Here is a 28,000-nt window from a genome sequence, read left to right on the forward strand (position 1 = left end):
CCCTGGTAGGTTGATTAATAACCTGAACCAGATTACAGGCACTGGTTACAGTGAGAAGCTTCCTCTTGAGCGGACAGCTTGATGAAAAGCAGTCAATATTCAGGTCCCCAAGAAAGTAGATCTCTCTGTTTACATCACATACAGTGCCTTGCAAAAGTATTCACCCCCTTGGCGTTTTTCCTATTTTGTTGCATTACAACCTGTAATTTAAACAGATTTTTATTTGGATTTCATGTAATGGACATACACAAAATAGTCCAAATTGGTGAAGTGAAATGAAAAATATAACTTGTTTCAATAAATTCAAAAAAAAAAAAAAATACGGGAAAGTGGTGCGTGCATATGTATTCACCCTTATGCACACTCAAGTTCAGTTGTCTTATTTCTTGTTTCACAATAAAACATATTTAGCATCTTCAAAGTGGTAGGCATGTTGTGTAAATCAAATGATACAAACCCCCCCAAAATCAATTTTAATCCAGGTTGTAAGGCAACAAAATTGGAAAAATGCCAAGGGGGGTGAATACGTTCGAAAGCCACTGTCCTTAAGACATCGGCTCAAATCTAGGTTGTCCCTTTAGATTTAGAGAAAATTAACAACCAATAAATATTTGTTCACTTCTCAAACCCCAGGCTTGTCTGCTTGGTCTGTTTGGCAACCATTCCCGGAAGTCTCTTGATGTTGCACCTCTGGGTTTAGAAACTCTGTGAAACTGCCATACCAGCAGTGCTGGAATAAAACACCTGGGGTGGATTCATTCAGTAGGTTCAGACCTAAATATTTTATGTAGGACGGACATGCCTTCCTACATGTGGAGAAAGGATTCATGTCAGGTCTATTTCATGACATTTATATCCGGATGTTCTGTAACAATGTGTTTTCCTGAATGTGTGTGTGTGTGTACCCAGTGTGTGTGTGTGTGTGTGTGTGTGTGTGTGTGTGTGTACCCAGTGTGTTTGTACCCAGTGTGTGTGTGTGTACCCAGCGTGTGTGTGTGTGTGTGTGTACCCAGTATGTGGTTGAGCTGGTCCAGATAGTGCTTCCCAGGGAAGATGGGTCTGTTGGAGAGCATCTCAGCCAGGATGCAGCCCACTGACCAGATATCAATAGACTTGGTGTAACCCTGAGAGAGGAGAGGATCCAGTATTAATACAGCAGATACAGATCCCCTGGCTGTAGGAAGCTCTTAGTTTTCTGAGTGGTGTGGTCTGAGTGGTGTGGCAGGGTGTGAGTGGTGTGCTTTGAGTGGTGTGGCAGGGTGTGTGTTTGTGTGTAAAGGTGTGTCTGTGAGACAAGGAGTGAGACAGCAGGACATCAGTCCATTGCCAGAGGGTAATACATCCTTAGCCTCGGATTTGTTAAGGGCTTCCTGTCTTCCCATGATTCATAGCGCTAAGGAAAAGCAAATAAGCTCAGCATCGATTGGCTGGTCCGCCTGGGCGACCAATCAAAGCAGTACTGTGCGTGACTCAACCTGGTCCGTCCCGGCAGCGAGCTCTTCTCTGGTCTCTAAATGAATCCTGTGACATCATCATGATATCATCATACACCAATATCCCTGAACCAAGTCTGGTGCATCGATGGATTTCACTACAGACTGGTCGTAACTAAACAGACTGGTCGTAACTAAACAGACTGGTCGTAACTAAACAGACTGGTCGTAACTAAACAGACTGGTCGTAACTAAACAGACTGGTCGTAACTAAACAGACTGGTCGTAACTAAACAGACTGGTCGTAACTAAACAGACTGGTCGTAACTAAACAGACTGGTCTAAACTAAACAGACTGGTCGTAACTAAACAGACTGGTCATAACTAAACAGACTGGTCGTAACTAAACAGACTGGTCAAAACTAAACAGACTGGTCAAAACTAAACAGACTGGTCTAAACTAAACAGACTGGTCGTAACTAAACAGACTGGTCGTAACTAAACAGACTGGTCGTAACTAAACAGACTGGTCGTAACTAAACAGACTGGTCGTAACTAAACAGACTGGTCAGAACTAAACAGACTGGTCGTAACTAAACAGACACAAAACAATCAAACATTTTAAAAAAGAATTGGGTCTCAAAACAAGGAAACTAGGACAACTGCTTGTGTTGTATAATTATTATGGGGTGGTGTGTAGTGTAGACTAATACAGGGGTGGTGTGTAATGTAGACTAATACAGGGGTGGTGTGTAGTGTAGACTAATACAGGGGTGGTGTGTAGTGTAGACTAATACAGGGGTGGTGTGTAGTGTAATGTAGACTAATACAGGGGTGGTGTGTAATGTAGACTAATACAGGGGTGGTGTGTAGTGTAGACTAATCCAGGGGTGGTGTGTAGTGTAATGTAGACTAATACAGGGGTGGTGTGTAATGTAGACTAATACAGGGGTGGTATGTAGTGTAGACTAATACAGGGGTGGTGTGTAGTGTAGACTAATACAGGGGTGGTGTGTAGTGTAGACTAATACAGGGGTGGTGTGTAATGTAGACTAATACAGGGGTGTGTGTAGTGTAGACTAATACAGGGGTGGTGTGTAATGTAGACTAATACAGGGGTGGTGTGTAGTGTAGTGTAGACTAATACAGGGGTGGTGTGTAGTGTAGACTAATACAGGGGTGGTGTGAAGTGTAGACCAATACAGGGGTGGTGTGTAGTGTAGACTAATCCAGGGGTGGTGTGTAGTGTAGACTAATCCAGGGGTGGTGTGTAGTGTAGTGTAGACTAATACAGGGGTGGTGTGTAGTGTAGACTAATACAGGGGTGGTGTGTAATGTAGACTAATACAGGGGTGGTGTGTAGTGTAGTGTAGACTAATACAGGGGTGGTGTGTAGTGTAGACTAATACAGGGATGGTGTGTAGTGTAGACTAATACAGGGGTGGTGTGTAATGTAGACTAATACAGGGGTGGTGTGTAGTGTAGTGTAGACTAATACAGGGGTGGTGTGTAGTGTAGTGTAGACTAATACAGGGGTGGTGTGTAGTGTAGACTAATACAGGGGTGGTGTGTAATGTAGACTAATACAGGGGTGGTGTGTAGTGTAGACTAATACAGGGGCGGTGTGTAGTGTAGTGTAGACTAATACAGGGGTGGTGTGTAGTGTAGACTAATACAGGGGTGGTGTGTAGTGTAGACTAATACAGGGGTGGTGTGTAGTGTAGACTAATACAGGGGTGGTGTGTAATGTAGACTAATACAGGGGTGGTGTGTAGTGTAGACTAATACAGGGGTGGTGTGTAATGTAGACTAATACAGGGGTGGTGTGTAGTGTAGACTAATCCAGGGGTGGTGTGTAGTGTAATGTAGACTAATACAGGGGTGGTGTGTAGTGTAGACTAATACAGGGGTGGTGTGTAGTGTAGACTAATACAGGGGTGGTGTGTAATGTAGACTAATACAGGGGTGGTGTGTAGTGTAATGTAGACTAATACAGGGGTGGTGTGTAGTGTAGACTAATACAGGGGTGGTGTGTAATGTAGACTAATACAGGGGTGGTGTGTAGTGTAGACTAATCCAGGGGTGGTGTGTAGTGTAATGTAGACTAATACAGGGGTGGTGTGTAGTGTAGACTAATACAGGGGTGGTGTGTAGTGTAGACTAATCCAGGGGTGGTGTGTAGTGTAGACTAATACAGGGGTGGTGTGTAGTGTAGACTAATACAGGGGTGGTGTGTAGTGTAGACTAATACAGGGGTGGTGTGTAGTGTAGACTAATACAGGGGTGGTGTGTAGTGTAGACTAATACAGGGGTGGTGTGTAGTGTAATGTAGACTAATACAGGGGTGGTGTGTAGTGTAATGTAGACTAATACAGGGGTGGTGTGTTATATAGTGTTATGATGTGGTGCACTGAGCAGTTGTCTAGTGCAGGGGTTTTCAAACTGGGGACCCTACTGCAGGGGGTCTGCGTAATTTAAGGAAAGAAATTGTGTGAAAGTTATTTTATTAACATCAATAGATGCAAAACAGAATACTATCGTGGATACCATTGTGATGTTGTGGACTGAGCTCTCCCCGTTCCCACCCCAGCTCCTGCATCTAGCAGCTTGAGGGAGGTCTGCTCTGCTCTGCTCTCACGTGGTTGGCCAGGGACCTTGGCAAAGTCTCAGCTCACTCAACAAATAGTTTAAGATGACCCTATGCCTGTTAGCTCTGATGGGAATGAGCTGACTACCCCCTCTGACTTTAAATCTCATAGGGGGTTTGGGCTAATGCACCTACAGTGAGGGGAAAAAAGTATTTGATCCCCTGCTGATTTTGTACGTTTGCCCACTGACAAAGACATGATCAGTTTATAATTTTAATGGTACGTTTATTTGAACAGTGAGAGACAGAATAACAAAAAAAAAATCCAGAAAAACAAAATGTTATAAATTGATTTGCATTTTAATGAGGGAAATAAGTCTTTGACCCCCTCTCAATCAGAAAGATTTCTGACTCCCAGGTGTCTTTTATACAGGTAATGAGCTGAGATTAGGAGCACACTCTTAAAGGGAGTGCTCCTAATCTCAGTTTGTTACCTTTATAAAAGACACCTGTCCACAGAAGCAATCAATCAATCAGATTCCAAACTCTCCACCATGGCCAAGACCAAAGAGCTCTCCAAGGATGTCAGGGACAAGATTGTAGACCTATACAAGGCTGGAATGGACTACAAGACCATCGCCAAGCAGCTTGGTGAGATGTTGACCACAGTTGGTGCGATTATTCGCAAATGGAAGAAACGCAAAAGACCTGTCAATCTCCCTCGGCCTGGGGCTCCATGCAAGATCTCACCTCGTGGAGTTGCAATGATCATGAGAACGGTGAGGAATCAGCCCAGAACTACACGGGAGGATCTTGTCAATGATCTCAAGGCAGCTGGGACCATAGTCACCAAGAAAACAATTGGTAACACACTACGCCGTGAAGGACTGAAATCCTGCAGGTCCCCCTGCTCAAGAAAGCACATATACAGGCCCATCTGAAGTTTGCCAATGAACATTTGAATGATTCAGAGGAGAACTGGGTGAAAATGTTGTGGTCAGATGAGACCAAAATTGAGCTCTTTGGCGTCAACTCAACTCGCCGTGTTTGGAGGAGGAGGAATGCTGCCTATGACCCCAAGAACACCATCCCCACCGTCAAACATAGTGGAAACATTATGCTTTGGGGGTGTTTTTCTGCTAAGGGGACAGGACAACTTCACCGCATCAAAGGGACGATGGACGGGGCCATGTACCGTCAAATCTTGGGTGAGAACCGCCTTCCCTCAGCCAGGGCATTGAAAATGGGTCGTGGATGGGTATTCCAGCATGACAATGACCCAAAACACACAGCCAAGGCAACAAAGGAGTGGCTCAAGAAGAAGCACATTAAGGTCCTGGAGTGGCCTAGCCAGTCTCCAGACCTTAATCCCATAGAAAATCTGTGGAGGGAGCTGAAGGATCGAGTTGCCAAACGTCAGCCTCGAAACCTTAATGACTTGGAGAAGATCTGCCAAGAGGAGTGGGACAAAATCCCTCCTGAGATGTGTGCAAACCTGGTGGCCAACTACAAGAAACGTCTGACCTCTGTGATTGCCAACAAGGGTTTTGCCACCAAGTACTAAGTCATGTTTTGCAGAGGGGTCAAATACTTATTTCCCTCATTAAAATGCAAATCAATTTATAACATTTTTGAAATGCGTTTTTCTGGATTTTTGTTGTTGTTATTCTGTCTCTCACTGTTCAAATAAACCTACCATTAAAATTATAGACTGATCATGTCTTTGTCAGTGGGCAAACGTACAAAATCAGCAGGGGATCAAATACTTTTTTCCCTCACTGTAAGTCGCTCTGGATAAGAGCGCCTGCTAAATGACTAAAATGTAAAATATTGATGAGTTAGTTAAGAAGCAGAGAATAAAAATGGGCATCTTCTATAGAAACAGGTCCTGCCTCTCGCTAAATAGTAGAAAGCAGATTATTCAGTCGATATTCCTATCAGTCCTAGACTGAGGTGACATCATCTATATAAATGCAGCAGCCACTTCATTAAAGCCGTTAGATGCAGTTTATCATAGCGTACTGCACTTTATTACGGGCGATGATTTTAGTACTCATCACTGTATTCTCTACCAGACAGTTGGTTGGCCCTCTTCGAGGTCACGTAGGTTGATCCATTGCTAGGTTTTCATTTATAAAGCCCTTTTACAAAAACTCCCACTGTACCTAACATCATTGCTAAACTTTAGACATACGAGTTACCACACCCGGTCTCAGGGATGGCTAACTGGAAATTCCTTTGGTCACCACTGAGTTAACTAAAAGCGGATTTACCTTTCTTTCTTGCAACTTATTTGTGGAACAATCTTCAAAATGTTTTTAAATGTGATGTTCTGGTGTCTCTAGGGCGATTCGGAAAGCTGATGGAGGACCTTATTACTGATGAATGTGTTTTTTTAATGACCGTTTTTCTTTCTGCTTGTATTTTGTATTTATATTGATGTGTGTATTAATGTGATTCAGGGCTCATCTGTAAAAAGAGACCTTGGTCTCAGTAGGACTCCCTGATAAAACTGGCTATCCCGGGAGTATATGCATTGATTTGAAATGACTCAATTGATCTCAAAACCCACACAGCTAAACATGAAAAACCCTGTCAACTCCTCATACATTGATTTAATTCTTACTAGTAACCCCCATCAATATTGCTTTGAAAACAGCAACACATTTCTCCACGCCACCAAGACACCTTTCTAGCTAATATACTATGTTAGAGTTTACACTTCCTCTTCCAAGGAACTGTGGGGAGGTCAACATATAATGAAACTGTCCAACAAATCTATTAATTTTAAAATGTGGAATACTTTTACTTTAATGATCATTCACCTGATAAAACGTGATATATATTTTTACTAATATATGATCGCGGTCACCGGTTTGCCTGGTTGGGGATCCCTGGGCAAGGAAAAAGGTTGAAAACCAGTGGTCTACTGTTATGGTGTGTTGTTGTGCATTGAGATGTTGCATTTATCTGTCTGGCCACCAGGTGGCGCTAACCTTGGAGTTGAGCATGATCTCAGGCGCCCGGTACCAGCGAGTCGCTACGTATTCCGTCAGGAAGCCTGTGTGGTCATGGTCCGGGTCAGCCACACGCGCCAGACCAAAGTCACAGATCTAAGGAGAGAGAGAGACAGAGAGACAGAGAGAGAGAGAGAGAACCACCGTTAGTCACAGCTGCTACCTTCACATGTTAACAGAGCTTAGAGAGAGAGAGAGAGAGAGAGAGAGAGAGAGAGAGAGAGAGAGAGAGAGAGAGAGAGAGAGAGAGAGAGAGAGAGAGAGAGAGAGAGAGAGAGAGAGAGAGAGAGAGAGAGAGAGAGAGAGAGAGAGAGAGAGAGAGAGAGAGAGAGAGAGAGAGAGAGAGAGAGAGAGAGAGAGAGAGAGAGAGAGAGGATGAGAGAGAGGAGAGGATGTTAGTGAGGAGAGGATGTTAGTGAGGAGAGGATGTTAGTGAGGAGAGGATGTTAGTGAGGAGAGGATGGGAGAGAGGAGAGGATGTTAGTGAGGAGAGGATGTTAGTGAGGAGAGGATGTTAGTGAGGAGAGGATGTTAGTGAGGAGAGGATGGGAGAGAGGAGAGGATGTTAGTGAGGAGAGGATGGGAGAGAGGAGAGGAGGGGAGAGAGGAGGGTTTAGAGAAAGTCAACATGGAAAATGCCGAAGCACGCTTAACAAAGTAAATTTCTACCATATGAAGTGCCCTTAGATCGTTGCACTTGAATCATTCCCATCGTAAATGGCTAGGCCCGCTACAACGCTGCAAACAGTTTATCCTCCTCAGCTAGTTCGGTACATCAAGCGAAACCTACCTTGAATATGGCTTCACTAGCATCAGTGAAAACAATGAGGAAGAGCCAAAATGCCTCGTGTGGAAATATCCGAAAACGTGAGAACATGAAGCCCAACTAGCTTAAACAGCACCTTGACACCAGGAACATGCCAAAAGGTAAATAAGCAACAGGTACAATTGAAAAAGGCCATGCCTGGCCAGCTATCGTATAGGCCATGACTACCCAGAAGGCATCACTAGGTTAGCTATCGTATAGCACAGGCAATGAAACCACACACTACTGCAGAGACTAATATTACCAGTGGGAAAGCAGAGGCACAGAAACTCACATCAATGCCTTTGTCAGATAACACTGTGAATGGAAGAATTTATGCTGTAGCTAGCAATGAAGAGGAAACTGACTGAACGACTCAAACTCCCCACCTTACGCTCTCCAGATGGACGTTAGCTGTGAGGGCTGACATGCCCATGCATTGACTTTTGTCCGCTATACATGTCGGGGGACGCTATTCATGAGGACATTGTTCTGTCTCACAATTCCCGAGCATGAAATGGCACAGGTGTTCGGTGAGCTGCGTGGCTATATTGGGATGGAATGGTGGGTTTGGTGAGCTGCGTGGCTATATTGGGATGGAATGGTGGGTTCGGTGAGCTGCGTGGCTATATTGGGATGGAATGGTGGGTTCGGTGAGCTGCGTGGCTATATTGGGATGGAATGGTGGGTTCGGTGAGCTGCGTGGTTATATTGGGATGGAATGGTGGGTTCGGTGAGCTGCGTGGCCATATTGGGATGGAATGGTGGGTTCGGTGAGCTGCGTGGCTATATTGGGATAGAATGGTGGGTTCGGTGAGCTGCGTGGCTATATTGGGATGGAATGGTGGGTTCGGTGAGCTGCGTGGCTATATTGGGATGGAATGGTGGGTTCGGTGAGCTGCGTGGCTATATTGGGATGGAATGGTGGGTTCGGTGAGCTGCGTGGCTATATTGGGATGGAATGGTGGGTTCGGTGAGCTGCGTGGCTATATTGGGATGGAATGGTGGGTTCGGTGAGCTGCGTGGTTATATTGGGATGGAATGGTGGGTTCGGTGAGCTGCGTGGCCATATTGGGATGGAATGGTGGGTTCGGTGAGCTGCGTGGCCATATTGGGATGGAATGGTGGGTTTGGTGAGCTGCGTGGCTATATTGGGATGGAATGGTGGGTTCGGTGAGCTGCGTGGTTATATTGGGATGGAATGGTGGGTTTGGTGAGCTGCGTGGCCATATTGGGATGGAATGGTGGGTTTGGTGAGCTGCGTGGCTATATTGGGATGGAATGGTGGGTTCGGTGAGCTGCGTGGCTATATTGGGATGGAATGGTGGGTTCGGTGAGCTGCGTGGCTATATTGGGATGGAATGGTGGGTTCGGTGAGCTGCGTGGTTATATTGGGATGGAATGGTGGGTTCGGTGAGCTGCGTGGCCATATTGGGATGGAATGGTGGGTTCGGTGAGCTGCGTGGCTATATTGGGATGGAATGGTGGGTTCGGTGAGCTGCGTGGCTATATTGGGATGGAATGGTGGGTTCGGTGAGCTGCGTGGCTATATTGGGATGGAATGGTGGGTTCGGTGAGCTGCGTGGCTATATTGGGATGGAATGGTGGGTTCGGTGAGCTGCGTGGCTATATTGGGATGGAATGGTGGGTTCGGTGAGCTGCGTGGCTATATTGGGATGGAATGGTGGGTTCGGTGAGCTGCGTGGCCATATTGGGATGGAATGGTGGGTTCGGTGAGCTGCGTGGCTATATTGGGATGGAATGGTGGGTTCGGTGAGCTGCGTGGCTATATTGGGATGGAATGGTGGGTTTTGCACAGATGGGGCTCATCTACAGCGGGCCGACAGTCGTTCTCCCCTTGTAGGAGGGTTTGAGGTCTCGGTGCAGGACGTTAGGGTCAGGGGTCAGGGTTCAGTACCTTTAGATCACAGGCGGTATTGAGCAGCAGGTTGGAGGGTTTGAGGTCACGGTGCAGGACGTTAGGGTCAGGGGTCAGGGGTCAGGGTTCAGTACCTTTAGATCACAGGTGGTATTGAGCAGCAGGTAGGAGGGTTTGAGGTCGCGGTGCAGGACGTTAGGGTCAGGGGTCAGGGTTCAGTACCTTTAGATCACAGGCGGTATTGAGCAGCAGGTTGGAGGGTTTGAGGTCACGGTGCAGGACGTTAGGGTCAGGGGTCAGGGGTCAGGGTTCAGTACCTTTAGATCACAGGTGGTATTGAGCAGCAGGTAGGAGGGTTTGAGGTCGCGGTGCAGGACGTTAGGGTCAGGGGTCAGGGTTCAGTACCTTTAGATCACAGGCGGTATTGAGCAGCAGGTTGGAGGGTTTGAGGTCGCGGTGCAGGACGTTAGGGTCAGGGGTCAGGGTTCAGTACCTTTAGATCACAGGCGGTATTGAGCAGCAGGTTGGAGGGTTTGAGGTCGCGGTGCAGGACGTTAGGGTCAGGGGTCAGGGTTCAGTACCTTTAGATCACAGGCGGTATTGAGCAGGAGGTTGGAGGGTTTGAGGTCGCGGTGCAGGACGTTCGCAGAGTGGATGTACTTCAGGCCTCTCAGGATCTGGTACAGGAAGTAACAGATGTGATCGTTGCTCAGGTGCTGAGTCTTCACCAGCTTGTACAGGTCTGTCTCCATCAGGTCTTGCACTATGTAGCTAGGAGACAAGGGGTTAAGGAATCTGCTAGATTGGGTCTGGGAAGGACAACATCTTAACCCCAATAGGACCCATGTTATGGTGTTAGATCTAACGCTCAGCTTGTACAGGTCTGTCTTCATTAGCTGGGTTACACACTTCAGGAACAACAGCCAATCCCTAATCTCAGTTAACCCAGAACTCAAATCTTGCGTAATTTGGTCAGCTGTGTGATTTAGATCTGGATCTAAAACGTGTTAAAAATTGAGAGTTCCGGTTTGCAAAAGTCTCGCAAAAGAAAACTCTCGGCCAAGAGACTTACCCAGAAAGACTCACAGCTGTAGATCTCTGCCAAAGGTGATTCTAACATGTATTGACTCAGGGGTGTGAATACTTATGTAAATACAATATTTCTGCATTTCAAATTCAAAAAATGTGGTAATATTTTTTCATTTTGTCATTATGGGGTATTGTGTGTAGATGGGTGAGAAAATACATATTTAATCTATTTTGAATTCAGGCTGTAACAACATTTGGAAAAAGTCACATGGTGACATACTTCAGTGTGTTGTTACATGGTGATATAAACGCAGCAAAAAATGAAATGTCCCTTTTTCAGGACCCTGTCTTTCAAAGATAATTCGTAAAAATCCAAATAACTTCACAGATCTTCATTGTAAAGGGTTTAAACACTGTTTCCCATGCTTGTTCAATGAACCATAAACAATTAATGAACATGCACCTGTGGAACGGTCGTTAAGACACTAACAGCTTACAGACGGTAGGCAATTAAGGTCACAGTTATGAAAACATAGGACACTAAGAGGCCTTTCTACTGACTCTGAAAAACACCAAAAGAAAGATGCCCAGGGTCCCTGCTCATCGTCTCAGTTGTTGAATCTTATGTTCACACAAATATTTACACATGTTAAGTTTGCTGAAAATAAACGCAGTTGACAGTGAGAGGACGTTTCTTTTTTATGATGAGTTTACTTTTTGTGTGTTGTTACATGGTGATGTACCACAGGAAAAAAGAGGAATGAGCACGCCCCCATTCTCATCGACGGGGATGTAGTGGAACAGGTTGAGAGCGTCAGGTTCCTTGGTGTCCACATCACCAACGAACTATCATGGTCCAAACACACCAAGACAGTCGTGAAGAGGGTACGACAACGCCTATTCCCCCTCAGGAGACTGAAAAGATTTGGCATGGGTCCTCAGATCCTCAAAAAGTTCTACAGCTGCACCATCGAGAGCATCCTGACTGGTTGCATCACCGCCTGGTATGGCAGCTGTTCGGCCTCCGAATGCAAGGCACTACAGAGGGTAGTGCGTACGGCCCAGTACATCACTTGGGCCAAGCTTCCTGCCATCCAGGACCTCTATACCAGGCGGTGTCAGAGGAATGCTAAATGGCATATTAGAGGAAGACCCTAAAAATAGTCAGACTCCTGCCACCCTAGTCATACTGTTCTCTCTACTACCGCACGGCAAGCAGCACCGGAGCGCCAAGTCTAGGTCAAAAGGCTTCTTAACAGCTTCTACCCCCAAGCCATAAGACTCCTGAACAGCTAATCATGGCTACCCGGACTATTTGCATTGTCCCCCCGTTTTACGCTGCTGCTACTCTGTTTATTATCTATGCATAGTCACTTTTAACTCTACCCACATGTACATATTACCTCAATTACCTCAACTAGCCGGTGCCCCCACACATTGACTCTGTACCGGTACCCCTGTATAAAGCCCCGCTACTGTTATTTTAATTATTAGTTATTTATTTTTCACTTATCTATTTTTTTTACTTAACACTTATTTTTCTTAAACTGCATTGTTGGTTAAGGGCTTGTAAGTAAGCATTTCACTGTAAGGTCTACACCCGTTGTATTCGGCACATTTATTTATTATATAACATTTGATTTGATATACTTCAGTGTGTTGTTACATGGTGGTATACTTCAAATCAAATCCAATTTTATTGGTCACATACATGTGTTTAGCAGATGTTATTGAGGGTGTAGTGAAATGCTTGAACAGTGTGTTGTAACATGGTGATATACATCTAATCCTGAATTGTTAAAACCACATTCCAGCCGGTGTCTTATTCCACAAGTTACCACAGGTTAAATCTATAACGTTAAAACGGCCATTTATTCTGTTCCATCTGACTGTCTCATCAACCCAGCCGGGAAATTTATAAACTTGACCTCCACTATTTATTTTTGCTCTGTTTGAACTTGTCGGGATGAGACAGACAGGCAGCTTTTCTCAGCCAGTCGAAATCATGAATCAGCTGGCATCCTTTTTATGGATATATACAAAGAAATGGCAATAGAAAAAAAGGTTAAACAAAACGAAGTGCAGCTAGTTTCTTTCCAGCTTCAGTTTGAAGTGATTGCATTAGCTGTGCTGTTTGCTAGATCCTCTGAACAACAGTGTCCTGACGTGTTAGCACATTTTCTATGCCAGGCGAATTTCGTGCCTCATTAGCTCATTGTTATGGATGTATCCAAATAAATGTCACTAGAAAACAGCTTAAACAAATGCAAATGCAGCTACTTTGCTGTTATTCTGGATGCACTTTTTGACGTGACTGTAAATTAGCCGTAGTTGGCTAGCTAGCAAGCAAGGGATAAGAACGTTGCCAGCCAGTATGGCAATGGAACATTTAGAACGAACGACTGGGTCGCGTCCATAGAACAAAAATACTGAACGACTGGGTCGAGTCTCAGGCAACCGAACCGAAAGAACGAACAATCAGCCGGCTTGGGTAGCAACCCTAGATTTGTGTCGGGACTATATCTTGTGGAAGGATGAAATACTATTAACAAATTCCTCAAAATAACGTTGAATTAAAATATATAAATCATTATTTAAATATGTTGGTAACCCGTTGTATAAAAGTGATAATGTTCTCGAAGCCGGTGTTTGGAGGAGATATTGGCACGGTTTGCCGTCTCAGGCCTAACAACACCCATGCCAGTGTATCCTACAAACACCGGCTTGTCGGCATTATCACTTCAGTGTGTTGTTACACGGTGATATAATACAGTGTGTTGTTACACGGTGATATAATACAGTGTGTTGTTACACGGTGATATAATACAGTGTGTTGTTACATGGTGATATAATACAGTGTGTTGTTACATGGTGATATAATACAGTGTGTTGTTACACGGTGATATAATACAGTGTGTTGTTACATGGTGATATAATACAGTGTGTTGTTACACGGTGATATAATACAGTGTGTTGTTACATGGTGATATAATACAGTGTGTTGTTACACGGTGATATAATACAGTGTGTTGTTACACGGTGATATAATACAGTGTGTTGTTACATGGTGATATAATACAGTGTGTTGTTACATGGTGATATAATACAGTGTGTTGTTACATGGTGATATAATACAGTGTGTTGTTACATGGTGATATAATACAGTGTGTTGTTACACGGTGATATAATACAGTGTGTTGTTACACGGTGATATAATACAGTGTGTTGTTACACGGTGATATAATACAGTGTGTTGTTACACGGTGATATAATACAGTGTGTTGTTACATGGTGATATAATACAGTGTGTTGTTACATGGTGATATAATACAGTGTGTTGTTACACGGTGATATAATACAGTGTGTTGTTACACGGTGATATAATACAGTGTGTTGTTACACGGTGATATAATACAGTGTGTTGTTACATGGTGATATAATACAGTGTGTTGTTACACGGTGATATAATACAGTGTGTTGTTACATGGTGATATAATACAGTGTGTTGTTACATGGTGATATAATACAGTGTGTTGTTACATGGTGATATAATACAGTGTGTTGTTACATGGTGATATAATACAGTGTGTTGTTACACGGTGATATAATACAGTGTGTTGTTACACGGTGATATAATACAGTGTGTTGTTACATGGTGATATAATACAGTGTGTTGTTACATGGTGATATAATACAGTGTGCTGTTACATGGTGATATAATACAGTGTGTTGTTACATGGTGATATAATACAGTGTGTTGTTACACGGTGATATAATACAGTGTGTTGTTACATGGTGATATAATACAGTGTGTTGTTACACGGTGATATAATACAGTGTGTTGTTACATGGTGATATAATACAGTGTGTTGTTACACGGTGATATAATACAGTGTGTTGTTACACGGTGATATAATACAGTGTGTTGTTACATGGTGATATAATACAGTGTGTTGTTACACGGTGATATAATACAGTGTGTTGTTACATGGTGATATAATACAGTGTGTTGTTACACGGTGATATAATACAGTGTGTTGTTACACGGTGATATAATACAGTGTGTTGTTACATGGTGATATAATACAGTGTGTTGTTACACGGTGATATAATACAGTGTGTTGTTACACGGTGATATAATACAGTGTGTTGTTACACGGTGATATAATACAGTGTGTTGTTACACGGTGATATAATACAGTGTGTTGTTACATGGTGATATAATACAGTGTGTTGTTACACGGTGATATAATACAGTGTGTTGTTACACGGTGATATAATACAGTGTGTTGTTACATGGTGATATAATACAGTGTGTTGTTACACGGTGATATAATACAGTGTGTTGTTACATGGTGATATAATACAGTGTGTTGTTACATGGTGATATAATACAGTGTGTTGTTACACGGTGATATAATACAGTGTGTTGTTACATGGTGATATAATACAGTGTGTTGTTACATGGTGATATAATACAGTGTGTTGTTACATGGTGATATAATACAGTGTGTTGTTACATGGTGATATAATACAGTGTGTTGTTACACGGTGATATAATACAGTGTGTTGTTACATGGTGATATAATACAGTGTGTTGTTACATGGTGATATAATACAGTGTGTTGTTACATGGTGATATAATACAGTGTGCTGTTACATGGTGATATAATACAGTGTGTTGTTACATGGTGATATAATACAGTGTGTTGTTACACGGTGATATAATACAGTGTGTTGTTACACGGTGATATAATACAGTGTGTTGTTACACGGTGATATAATACAGTGTGTTGTTACACGGTGATATAATACAGTGTGTTGTTACACGGTGATATAATACAGTGTGTTGTTACACGGTGATATAATACAGTGTGTTGTTACATGGTGATATAATACAGTGTGTTGTTACACGGTGATATAATACAGTGTGTTGTTACACGGTGATATAATACAGTGTGTTGTTACATGGTGATATAATACAGTGTGTTGTTACATGGTGATATAATACAGTGTGTTGTTACATGGTGATATAATACAGTGTGTTGTTACATGGTGATATAATACAGTGTGTTGTTACATGGTGATATAATACAGTGTGTTGTTACATGGTGATATAATACAGTGTGTTGTTACATGGTGATATAATACAGTGTGTTGTTACATGGTGATATAATACAGTGTGTTGTTACATGGTGATATAATACAGTGTGTTGTTACACGGTGATATAATACAGTGTGTTGTTACATGGTGATATAATACAGTGTGTTGTTACACGGTGATATAATACAGTGTGTTGTTACATGGTGATATAATACAGTGTGTTGTTACATGGTGATATAATACAGTGTGTTGTTACATGGTGATATAATACAGTGTGTTGTTACATGGTGATATAATACAGTGTGTTGTTACATGGTGATATAATACAGTGTGTTGTTACATGGTGATATAATACAGTGTGTTGTTACATGGTGATATAATACAGTGTGTTGTTACATGGTGATATAATACAGTGTGTTGTTACATGGTGATATAATACAGTGTGTTGTTACACGGTGATATAATACAGTGTGTTGTTACATGGTGATATAATACAGTGTGCTGTTACATGGTGATATAATACAGTGTGTTGTTACACGGTGATATAATACAGTGTGTTGTTACATGGTGATATAATACAGTGTGTTGTTACATGGTGATATAATACAGTGTGTTGTTACATGGTGATATAATACAGTGTGTTGTTACATGGTGATATAATACAGTGTGTTGTTACATGGTGATATAATACAGTGTGTTGTTACACGGTGATATAATACAGTGTGCTGTTACATGGTGATATAATACAGTGTGTTGTTACATGGTGATATAATACAGTGTGTTGTTACACGGTGATCTATTCCAGTGTGTTGTTACATGGTGATATAATACAGTGTGCTGTTGTGTTACATGGGGATATACACTGATTGCACAAAACATTTGCACCCCCTTTTGTCCTCAGAACAGCCTCGATTCGTCGGGGCATGGACTACAAGGTGTTGAAAGCGCTCCACAGGGATTCTGGCCCATGTTGACTCCAATGCTACCCACGGTTGTGTCAAGTTGGCTGGATGTCCTTTGGGTGGTGGACCATTCTTGATACACACGGGAAACTGTTGAGAGGGAAACACCCAGCAGCGTTGCAGTTCTTGACACAAACAGGTGCACCTGGCACATACTACCATACCCCGTTCAAAGGCACTTAAATATTTTGTCTTGCCCATTCACCCTCTGAATGGCACACATACACAATCCATGTCTCAATTTTCTCAAGGCTTAAATATCCTTCTTTAACCTGTCTCCTCCCCTTCATCTACACTGATTGAAGTGGATTTAACAAGTGACATCAATAAGGGATCATAGCTTTCACCTGGATTCACCTGGTCAGTCTGTCATGGAAAGAGCAGGTGTTCCTAATGTTTTGTCCACTCCGTGTATTTGGAAGACCAACTGTGCAAGTTCTCCCACTTAAAAAGATGAGAGAGGCCTGTAATTTTCATCATAGGTACACGTCAACTATGACAGACAAAATGAGAAGAAAAAAAATCCAGAAAATCACATTGTAGGATTTTTTATGAATTTATTTGCAAATTATAGTGGAAAATAAGTATTTGGTCAATAACAAACGTTTCTCAATACTTTGTTATATACCCTTTGTTGGCAATGACACAGGTCAAACGTTTTCTGTAAGTCTTCACAAGGTTTTCACACACTGTTGCTGGTATTTTGGCCCATTCCTCCATGCAGATCTCCTCTAGAGCAGTGATGTTTTGGGGCTGTCGCTGGGCAACACAGACTTTCAACTCCCTCCAAATATTTTCTATGGGGTTGAGATCTGGAGATTGGCTAGGCCACTCCAGGACCTTGAAATGCTTCTTACGAAGCCACTCCTTCGTTGCCTGGGCGGTGTGTTTGGGATCATTGTCATGCTGAAAGACCCAGCCACGTTTCATCTTAAATGCCCTTGCTGATGGAAGGAGGTTTTCACTCAAAATCTCACGATACATGGCCCCATTCATTCTTTCCTTTACACGGATCAGTCGTCCTGGTCCCTTTGCAGAAAAACAGCCCCAAAGCATGATGTTTCCACCCCCATGCTTCACAGTAGGTATGCTGCTCTTTGGATGCAACTCAGCATTCTTTGTCCTCCAAACACGACGAGTTGAGTTTTTACCAAAGAGTTATATTTTGGTTTCATCTGACCATATGACATTCTCCCAATCCTCTTCTGGATCATCCAAATGCACTCTAGCAAACTTCAGACGGGCCTGGACATGTACTGGCTTAAGCAGGGGGACACGTCTGGCACTGCAGGATTTGAGTCCCTGGCGGCCTAGTATGTTACTGATGGTAGGCTTTGTTACTTTGGTCCCAGCTCTCTGCAGGTCATTCACTAGGTCCCCCCGTGTGGTTCTGGAATTTTTGTTCACCGTTCTTGTGATCATTTTGACCCCACGGGGTGAGAGCTTGCGTGGAGCCCCAGATCGAGGGAGATTATCAGTGGTCTTGTATGTCTTCCATTTCCTAATAATTGCTCCCACAGTTGATTTCTTCAAACCAAGCTGCTTACCTATTGCAGATTCAGTCTTCCCAGCCTGGTGCAGGTCTACAATTTTGTTTCTGGTGTCCTTTGACAGCTCTTTGGTCTTGGCCATAGTGGAGTTTGGAGTGTGACTGTTTGAGGTTGTGGACAGGTGTCTTTTATACTGATAACAAGTTCAAACAGGTGCCATTAATACAGGTAACAAGTGGAGGACAGAGGAGCCTCTTAAAGAAGAAGTTACAGGTCTGTGAGAGCCAGAATTCTTGCTTGTTTGTAAGTGACCAAATACTTATTTTCCACCATAATTTGCAAATAAATTCATTAAAAATCCTACAAATGTGATTTTCTGGATTTTTTTCTTCTCAATTTGTCTGTCATAGTTGACGTGTACCTATGATGAAAATTACAGGCCTCTCTCATCTTTTTAAGTGGGAGAACTTGCACAATTGGTGGCTGACTAAATACTTTTTTCCCCCACTGTATGTCTGTGTGTGGTGATGAACAGGTTTACTGACATCATCACGTAAAGGATACACGTCTTTCATCTGGTCGATGGAGGGCACACGGATGATTTCCTTAATGTTGATGATGTTCTCATGTTTGAAGCGCAGTAGGATCTTAATTTCTCTCAGAGCCCTCTGGCAGTACGTCTGGTGCTCAAACGGACTGATCTTCTTTATCGCCACGCGGACCTTGTTGTCACGGCAATACGCAGAGCTGGGGGATAGAGAGAGAGAAGGTTAGAATCTGAGCGAGACAGCAAGAGAGAATCAGCTCAATGTAATTGAAGAATCCATAGAATGTAACCACTTCTGGGGAAATTAGAACACACTAAAACAAACACGAAGAGCCATCTATCCAAAACAGAGATGTATGGATAAACCACTTCTCCAATCTATTTGGCTCTATAACAAAACAACAAAAACATACACATGATCAAATACAAATCTTGCAATCACCTAGTAAAGACTACCAGAACCATGGGCCTCCCGAATGGCGCAGCGGTCTAAGTCCCTGAGGCGTCAGATCCAGGTTAGATACCGGGCTGTGTCGCAGCCGGCCGCGACCAGGAGACCCGTGAGGCGACGCACAAATTGGCCCAGCGTCGTCTGGGTTAGAGGAGGGTTTGGCCGGCCCGGGATGACCTTGTCACATCACTCTCTAGCGACTCCTGTGGCGGGCCGGGCGCATGCACGCCTGACACGGTCGCCAGTTGTACAGCGTTTCCTCCGACACGTTGGTGCGGCTGGCTTCCGGGTTAAGCGAGCAGTGTCAAGAAGCAGTACGGCTTGGCGGGGTCTTGTTTCGGAGGACGCACGGCTCTCGACCTTCGCCTCTCCCAAGTCCATACGGGAGTTACAGCGATGGGACAAGACTAACAACTACCAATCGGATATCACGAAAATTGTGGAGAAAAAAGGGGTACAAAAGAAATACATAAAAATGAAAAGACCACCAGAACCCACTGGATTCTCCAACTACAGGACAAAATACCAACCCTCCAACCCCAAAAGGCCTGTGGTGTTGATGGTATCCTCAATGAAATGATAAAATATACAGACCACAAATTCCAATTGGCTATACTTAAACTCTTTAACATGGGATGTGCGTCAACAGCAACCTTGTGAAAATCCTCTGCATTATCATTAACAGCGGACTCATACATTTCCTCAGTGAAAACAATGTACTGAGCAAATGTCAAATTGACTCGAAACAAACAAAAACAAAAAAAAAATCTGTCTTCGCATGCTTTGTTGATTTGAAAAAAACTCACTGAAATATACAGTGCATTCGGAAAGTATTCAGTCCCCTTCCCTTGTTCCACATTTTGTTACGTTGCAGCCTTATTTTAAAATGGGTTAAACAAAAAAGATGTCCTCAATCTACACACAATACCCCATAATGACAAAGCAAAAACAGGTTTAGACATTTTTGCAAATGTATTACAAATAAAAAAACTGAAATACCTTATTTACATAAGTATTCAGACCCTTTGCTAAGAGACTCGAAATTGAGCTCAGGTGCATCTTGTTTCCACTGAACATCCTTCAGATGTTTCTACAACTTGATTGGAGTCCACCTGCGGTAAATTCAATTGATTGGACATGATTTGGAAAGGCACACCTGTCTATATAAAAAGGTCCCACAGTTGACAGTGCATGTCAGAGCAAAAACCAAGCCATGAGGTTGAAGGAATTATCCGTAGAGCTCCGAGACAGAATTGTGTCGAGGCACAGATCTGGGGAAGGGTACCAAAACATTTCTGCAGCATTGAAGGTCCCCAAGAACACAGTGGCCTCTATCGTTCTTGAATGGAAGAAGTTTGTAACCACCAAGACTCTTCCTAGAGCTGGCCGACCGGCCAAACTGAGCAATCGGAGGAGAAAGGCCTTGTTCAGGGAGGTGACCAAGAACCTGATGGTCACTGACAGAGCTCCAGAGTTCCTCTGTAGAGATGGGAGAACCTTCCAGAAGGACAACCATCTCTGCAGCACTCCACCAATCAGGCCTTTATGGTAGAGTGGCCAGACAGAAGCCACTCCTCAGTAAAAGGCACATGACAGCCCACTTGGAGTTTGCCAAAAGGCATCTAAAGGACTCTCAGACCATGAGAAACAAGATTCTCTGGTCTGATGAAACCAAGATTGAACTCTTTGGCCTGAATGTCAAGCGTCACATCTGGAGGAAACCTGGCACCATCCCTACGGAGAAGCATGGTGGTGGCAGCATCATGCTGTGGGGATGTTTTTCAGCGGCAGGGACTGGGAGACTAGTCAAATCACATTTTATTTGTCACATGCGCCGAATACAACAGGTGTAGACCTTACCGTGAAATGCTTACTTACTTAGTCAAGCTCGAGGGAAAGATGAACAGAGCAAAGTACAGAGAGATCCTTGATGAAAACCTGCTCCAGAGCGCTTAGGACCTCAGACTGGGGCAAAGGTTCACCTTCCAACAGGACAACGACCCTAAGCACACAGCCAAGACAATGCAGGAGTGGCTTCGGGACAAGTCTCTGAATGTCCTTGAGTGGCCCAGCCAGAGCCCAGACTTGAACCCGATTGAACATCTCTGGAGAGACCTGAAAATAGCTGTGCAGCGACACTCCATATCCAACCTGACAGCGCTTGAGAGGATCTGCAGAGAAGAATGGGAGAAACTCCCCAAATACAGATGTGCCAAGCTTGTAGCGTCATACCCAAGAAGACTCGAGGCTGTAATCGCTGCCAAAGGTGCTTCAACAAAGTACTGAGTAAAGGGTCTGAATACTTATGTATACTTAGTAAAACATTTTATACATTTGCAAAAATGTCTAAAAACCTGTTTTTGTGTTGTCATTATGGGGTATTGTGTGAAGATTGAGGGGAGAAAAACGATGTAATCAATTTTTGAATAAGGCTGTAGCGTAACAAAATGTGGAAAAAGGCAAGGGATCTGAATACTTTTACGAATGCACTGTATAGTATCAGTTCTCCATGTCTGACAAGTAGTATGGAGATGCAGCTTGGAGTATTGTTTCTTCATCCTATGTAATGTATTATTTGGTGGTCGTTTTCTTCCCCCCATTCAGAGAAATTCGTCATTAAAGTTGTTCGGGAAATGGCCCATCGTTCATCCTGATATTACGGTGTAGGCCGTCAGGTTCTGACCACTTCATGGTGCTGTTCCTGCTTGAGTTCTGGCACCTCTTATAGAATATAGTCTTATAAAATATTCCTAAATACAAACAGTACCGGGACCCAAAATGAGTACCTATTTCAGTCCAGGTCAAGCACTGCCTGTATTGACTGGGACTGTAGTGGCCTAATCCACAGAGAGAACACCTGCAGATTAACAGAGAACAGTGAAACTTTATGAACTGAACGGACATGAAGCAATGTAGGCCGCCCACAGCACACAGGAACCACCACTGGAACACACACACACACACACACACACACACACACACACAGACGAACACACACACACACACACACACACAGACGAACACACACACACACACACACACACACACGAACACAGACGAACACACACACACACACACAGACGAACACACACACACACAAACACACACAAACACACACACACACACACAGACGAACACAGACGAACACACACACACACACAGACGAACACACACAGACGAACACACACACACACACACACAGACGAACACACACACACACACACACACACACACAGACGAACACACACACATACACACAGACGAACACACACACACACACAGACGAACGAACACACACACACACACACACACACACACAGACGAACACACACACACACACACACACCAGAGCTCAATGCTACATTCCAGCCTGCTTACAGAATCGCAGGACAGACACGCACCACACTCGTACAAACACACACGAGTGGAGTACTGCGGCGGCTGTCACAGACAGGTTTTTTCTTTTCTTTCTGGAGATGGCTAGCTAGTAGCTACCTATGTATCCAACCTAAACCAGCAGAATGACTAGTCACATTTTTTTTTTTGTCCCGCCAAAGTTAGCAGCAGTATGAAAATATTTGTGTGTATTCACACAGGGAAAGGCGAGCGACTGAGTGAGTAGGAAGGATGGACGTGTGTTTGCTCAGAGGGAGGGAGGCTGGGATGGGCAGGCTGGTAAAGCAGAGAACATTCCAAGTGGAGTCGTGTTGCACCCTGCCTGGCTGGCTCCACACTGCGTCCCAAATGGCACCCTATTCCCTATGGAGTTGCACTACTTTACACCAGGGCTCTATGTAGGGAATAGGGTGCCATTTGAAATAGGGTGCCTCCTTTCACACTTTCAACTGAGTGGAGCGGAAAGATCTGTCTCCTCACGGCTCCTGGGATTCCATTATTTTTTTTATTTTTATTTATTTCACCATTCACTGACACCTTGCACTATTTATCACTGAGCTAAATGCACACAACCACAAAGTGTGTACATCCGAGTTCCTTCCTGCCTGCCTGCGAGCTGAAGACTAAGCAACATGAGATTTGAGAGAGAGAGAGAGATTCTCTTTTCAGGATGGTGATGTAATGATAGCCCTATACTAGGCTAGTTGAGTGTCGCTCCTGCTTTTGAAAACGTCAACGAACAACTTTATGACCATCTCTCTGCTGACTGGATACCCATCTCAGAAATAGAATGGTACCTCCTGTCCTGTCCACAGAGCCTTTTAAACTCCTGTGGTTTATACAGTTCAGTCGTTGTGTTGCTTCATGATGCATTGCCTTGAGCTAAGAGTGGCAGATTGCAGTGTTCTGTTGTAGCTTGCTCAATAACAGACTAAAGGAGTCTAACGTTACTCCCTAGTCCAAGGACCTTACATGTTCTGTTTAAAAGGGTTAATTGGTTCTGGAAGCCAAAACAGCCAAATACTCCATCTAAAGACGTGAATCGATTCTCAATTGCGGTACGGTTCTAGAAACACAACTCCTTTACTTTCATATCACATCAAAATTATTCCGAATGCAAGGCGCTACAGAGGGTAGTGCGTACGGCCCAGTACATCACTGGGGCCGAGCTCCCTGTCATCCAGGACCTCTACACCAGGCGGTGTCAGAGGAAGGCCCTAAAAATAGTCAATTACTCCAGCCACCCTAGTCATAGACTGTTCTCTCTGCTACCGCACGACAAGCGGTACCGGAGTGCCAAGTCTAGGTCCAAAAGGCTTCTTAACAGCTTCTACCCCCAAGCCATAAGACTCCTGAACAGCTAATCATGGCTACCTGGACTATTAGCAGCTTCTACCCCCAAGCCATAAGACTCCTGAACAGCTAATCATGGCTACCTGGACTATTTGCATTGTTCCCCCGTATTACGCTGCTGCTACTCTGTTTATTATCTATGCATAGTCACTTTAACTCTACCCACATGTACATATTACCTCAATTACCTCGACTAGCCGGTGCCCCCGCACATTGACTCTGTACCGGTACCCCCTGTATAAAAGCCTCGCTACTGTTATTTTACTTATTAGTTATTTATTTTTCACTTATCTATTTTTTTTACTTAACACTTATTTTTCTTAAAACTTCATTGTTGGTTAAGGGCTTGTAAGTCAGCATTTCACTGTAAGGTCTAAACCTGTTATATTCGAAGCATGTGACAAATCAAATTTGATATGAAAGATAAGGTCCTTGTGCTTCCAAGACCATACCGAAAGCGATGCATGTTAATGTGCTGACCGAGCGTCGCGGCTCCTAAAGCTGCACTATGCAGAAATCACTGCCATTTCCTTGTTGCAAAAATATTTTGCCTAATTTCAGTTTGTCACAAAACAATCATATATAGTGTAGAGAATCGCTGTTCAATCTACCACTGAAATATATTTACCAAAAAGTATTGTATTTTCAGCTGGTGTACAAACAACGTAACATTTTGCAAAAAAAGAAACTAAAATGTAATGAAACTTAACAGGAAGCATAGAAATAGTGCACATAGAAGAGATCTACTGCTTCTCAGACTTGCTTTTAATGAGGATGACAGATCTATAACTAACATGTATATGTGTATTTGGTTGGGTCGCCTATAAAGTTACATATTGCAGCTTTAACAAAATGTGGACTTTTCTTCAGGCCTATTTTAAATTAAGACAAATTGACTGCTAAAACACTTGAATCGAGTTTGACATTCAGGCGTTTTGCATTTTATTTTTCATCTGTGATCAGTGGTTATTCAGATAAATTGTTCTGCTGAGCAGGCAGATAAGACCGAAATATGTTTTCCTAATAAAAAAAATAAAAAAAAGTTGGTAGATGAAGGTAGTCGAAATGAACATAAAGTCTGTTAAATGGGATAAAATACATTTGCCAAACACTATGTGAGTTATGAGTTTTTATGTAATATGAAATCGATCCGAGTTGCCAAATCCTACAGTAAACTGTAGTCCCGTGTAGTTCAGTTGGTAGAGTATGGCGCTTGCAACGCCAGGGTTGTGGGTTCGATTCCCACGGGGGGCCAGTATGAAAATGTATGCACTCACTAGCTGTAAGTCGCTCTGGATAAGAGCGTCTGCTAAAATGTAAAAATGTAAACAATTTCGACCCAAAATCAACAGGTGCCTTCACTCACTGCGAACTAGCAGGCGCCATGTCAACACCAACAAAATGACATTCCATATTGCAGTAAAGATGTGAAAGAAGCGGGTAATTCTACTCATTGAAATCCACAAAGTAACCAAACTTGGTTAACGAACGTGTGGCAACATTTCTGCCATCATTGGAACCTATGAAAATATTTCTTACCACACCATTCCATAGGCGCCCTCGCCGATATACGACAGATTGTGGTAGCGAGGCCCGACATCGAAGACCTGTCCTCGGACCAACTCAGCGCCCGATCCGGGGTCCGGGCCGCTGCCAGCACTGGCAGCTGTCGCCATTGTGAAAACTAGTTGCCTTTTCACACGAAAGGAAAAATCAGAAAATGCACCGCTGTTAACGACGTTATACAGAGAGCCTTTCTGAAGTCCTCAGTATGATAATGTCGAAAGTGATTTATCGGCGCTGTTGTGCACGCAGGTTGGCTGCTGACTGAGGTATGCTGGCTACAGCGGGAAGCTATACGGACACGCCTGCTGCCCAAATTCATGACGTGTGGGGGCCCGCCGTACAGAACCAATCAGTCCATATAATCGACAGCAATCATCAGAAATCAGGCGATAGGAATCAGACAGTGGGGCGCCGCCTGAAGGTTCAAATCAACGTTTCATATTTCATATGTACTGTATTGACAATGACACAATAACGCGAGATCACATTTCCAGCATAGCCGACAACCAGACCTCCATTGCCCGCCATAGGAAGCAAAATGGTAATTAATAAATAATAGGTGAGCATTGCATTTGCAGCACCTTAATTAATAAAAATATTTCAAACGTAAAATGTAAACGGCATGGGCGGCAGGTAGCTTAGTGGTTATTTCAAACGTAAAATGGGCGGCAGGTAGCTTAGTGGTTAAGAGCGTTGTGCCAGTAACCGAAAGGTCGCTGGTTCTAATCCCCGAGCCGACTAGGTGAAAAATCTGTCGATGTGCCCTTGAGCAAGGCACTTAACCCTAATTGCTCCTGTAAGTCGCTCTGGATAAGAGCGTGTGCTAAATGACTAAAATGTAAACTCTGAACGAGCTCCGGCAACTCGTGGCCCAGCTGGCTGCTGGCTCACCCGATTCGGGTAGTCTGTGATTGTAAATAAGAATTTGTTCTTAACTGACTTGCCTAGTTACATAAAAATGTTTTTGGGACAACAAGCACCACATCGCTATCCCGCGGACGCGTTGCAGGTCGACACGGGTGCGTTCATTGCTAGGCTGCGGTTGCAGGTCGACACGGGTGCGTTCCAGGTGGACTTTATTGCTTCTTAATTTATGGGTGTATTACAACGTTTGGATAGTTAACGTAACAGATTAGCACAACTAGTTCAGATTATTTGGTGATTTATTGGCCTCTACTTTTAGTTTATTTTTTACAAATCCCAAATCACTATTGGGGGGCTTCCCACCTCTGTTCCCGTAGCGCGACCATCCTGTAGGTTTTCGCTCCAGACCCGGTAGTAACTACCGTGATTCAGCTTATCAACCAGTTGGTAAGGTGCGCTAGATAAGGGTTTGAAGAAAAAACCTACACTCCCGTTTAAACCCAGAATCCTTTACTGGATTTCCAACACGATTCAACGAGACAAGATTTGGAAGGATGGCCACATTTTTAGTCATTTAGCACACACTCTTATCCAGAGCGACTTACAGGAGCAATTAGGGTTAAGTGCCTTGTTCAAGGGCACATCGACAGATTTTTCACCTAGTCGGCTCGGGGATTAGAACCAGCAACCTTTCGTTTACTGGCACAACACTCTTAACCACTAAGCTACCTGCCGCCCCACGCGAGGCTGGTGTTGAACATATCCGCTAACCACATACTGGTGGTGTTTCCCGTCCTGATTACGTTGAAGACGTTTTTATTGCATCAACCAATGGTTGTGCGCCATGTCATCGACCGTCGGGCATTACATTGCTATATCATATGATGTGGTTAGCTGACGTGTTAAACACCTGTCCAAGCTTTGCGAGATCTGGCAGCCGTCTGCAATGTAGTCAGGCAGGAGTGCCACCCATATGATATAGCGGTATAGCAATCTAATGCCCGACTGCTCAGTCGATGACGTGGCATGCAAATGACGTGCAACTATTGGTGGATGCAATCTGGTCAGGTCCTGGAACATGGCCCTCTGAATCAGGTATGTTAGGTTGGGGTTACCCTGGATACCCACAGGAGGGTAGATCTCCAGGAAGAGGGTTAGGTAGCTCCGTTGTAACCTGTGTAAGTACTAGGTCGTATTTATTGGTGCGGACCGTAGCAAAACTCCCTTGCAATGAAAAATGAAAAACAAGCGTTTCTTATAGGACAAGTTCAGGTAGTCCCTTGCTGTTTCAGTCCGTTTTCATTCTGTTTGGTGCCTAGTGAATACGACCCTGTACGGCCTCCAACCTATTTACAGTGAGGGAAAAAAGTATTTGATCCCCTGCTGATTTTGTACGTTTGCCCACTGACAAAGAAATGGTCAGTCTATAATTTTAATGGTAGGTTTATTGGAACAGTGAGAGACAGAATAACAACAACAAAAATCCAGAAAAACGAATGTCAAAAATGTTATAAATT

At 43.6% G+C, this 28,000-nt stretch overlaps 1 protein-coding gene across 1 annotated transcript in view; it reads right to left on the reverse strand.

Annotated features, from left to right (window-relative positions):
* Nucleotides 1-25,882, reverse strand: part of LOC311144251 (mitogen-activated protein kinase 1-like) — a 48,563-nt gene extending 22,681 nt beyond the window's left edge. Inside the window, exons 1-5 of the mRNA XM_084180261.1 lie at nucleotides 25,593-25,882; nucleotides 18,871-19,053; nucleotides 10,303-10,492; nucleotides 7,017-7,133; nucleotides 1,010-1,124 (exon numbers count right to left, since the gene is read on the reverse strand). Of these exons, the coding sequence (XP_084036387.1) occupies nucleotides 1,010-1,124; nucleotides 7,017-7,133; nucleotides 10,303-10,492; nucleotides 18,871-19,053; nucleotides 25,593-25,729 (742 nt within the window). The 5' untranslated portion in view covers nucleotides 25,730-25,882. The remainder of the gene's footprint in view (nucleotides 1-1,009; nucleotides 1,125-7,016; nucleotides 7,134-10,302; nucleotides 10,493-18,870; nucleotides 19,054-25,592) is intronic.
* Nucleotides 25,883-28,000: the final 2,118 nt, after the last annotated feature.

The sequence above is a fragment of the Coregonus lavaretus genome (assembly GCF_964263955.1).
Source record: "Coregonus lavaretus genome assembly, chromosome: 17".
Taxonomy (NCBI): domain Eukaryota; kingdom Metazoa; phylum Chordata; class Actinopteri; order Salmoniformes; family Salmonidae; genus Coregonus; species Coregonus lavaretus.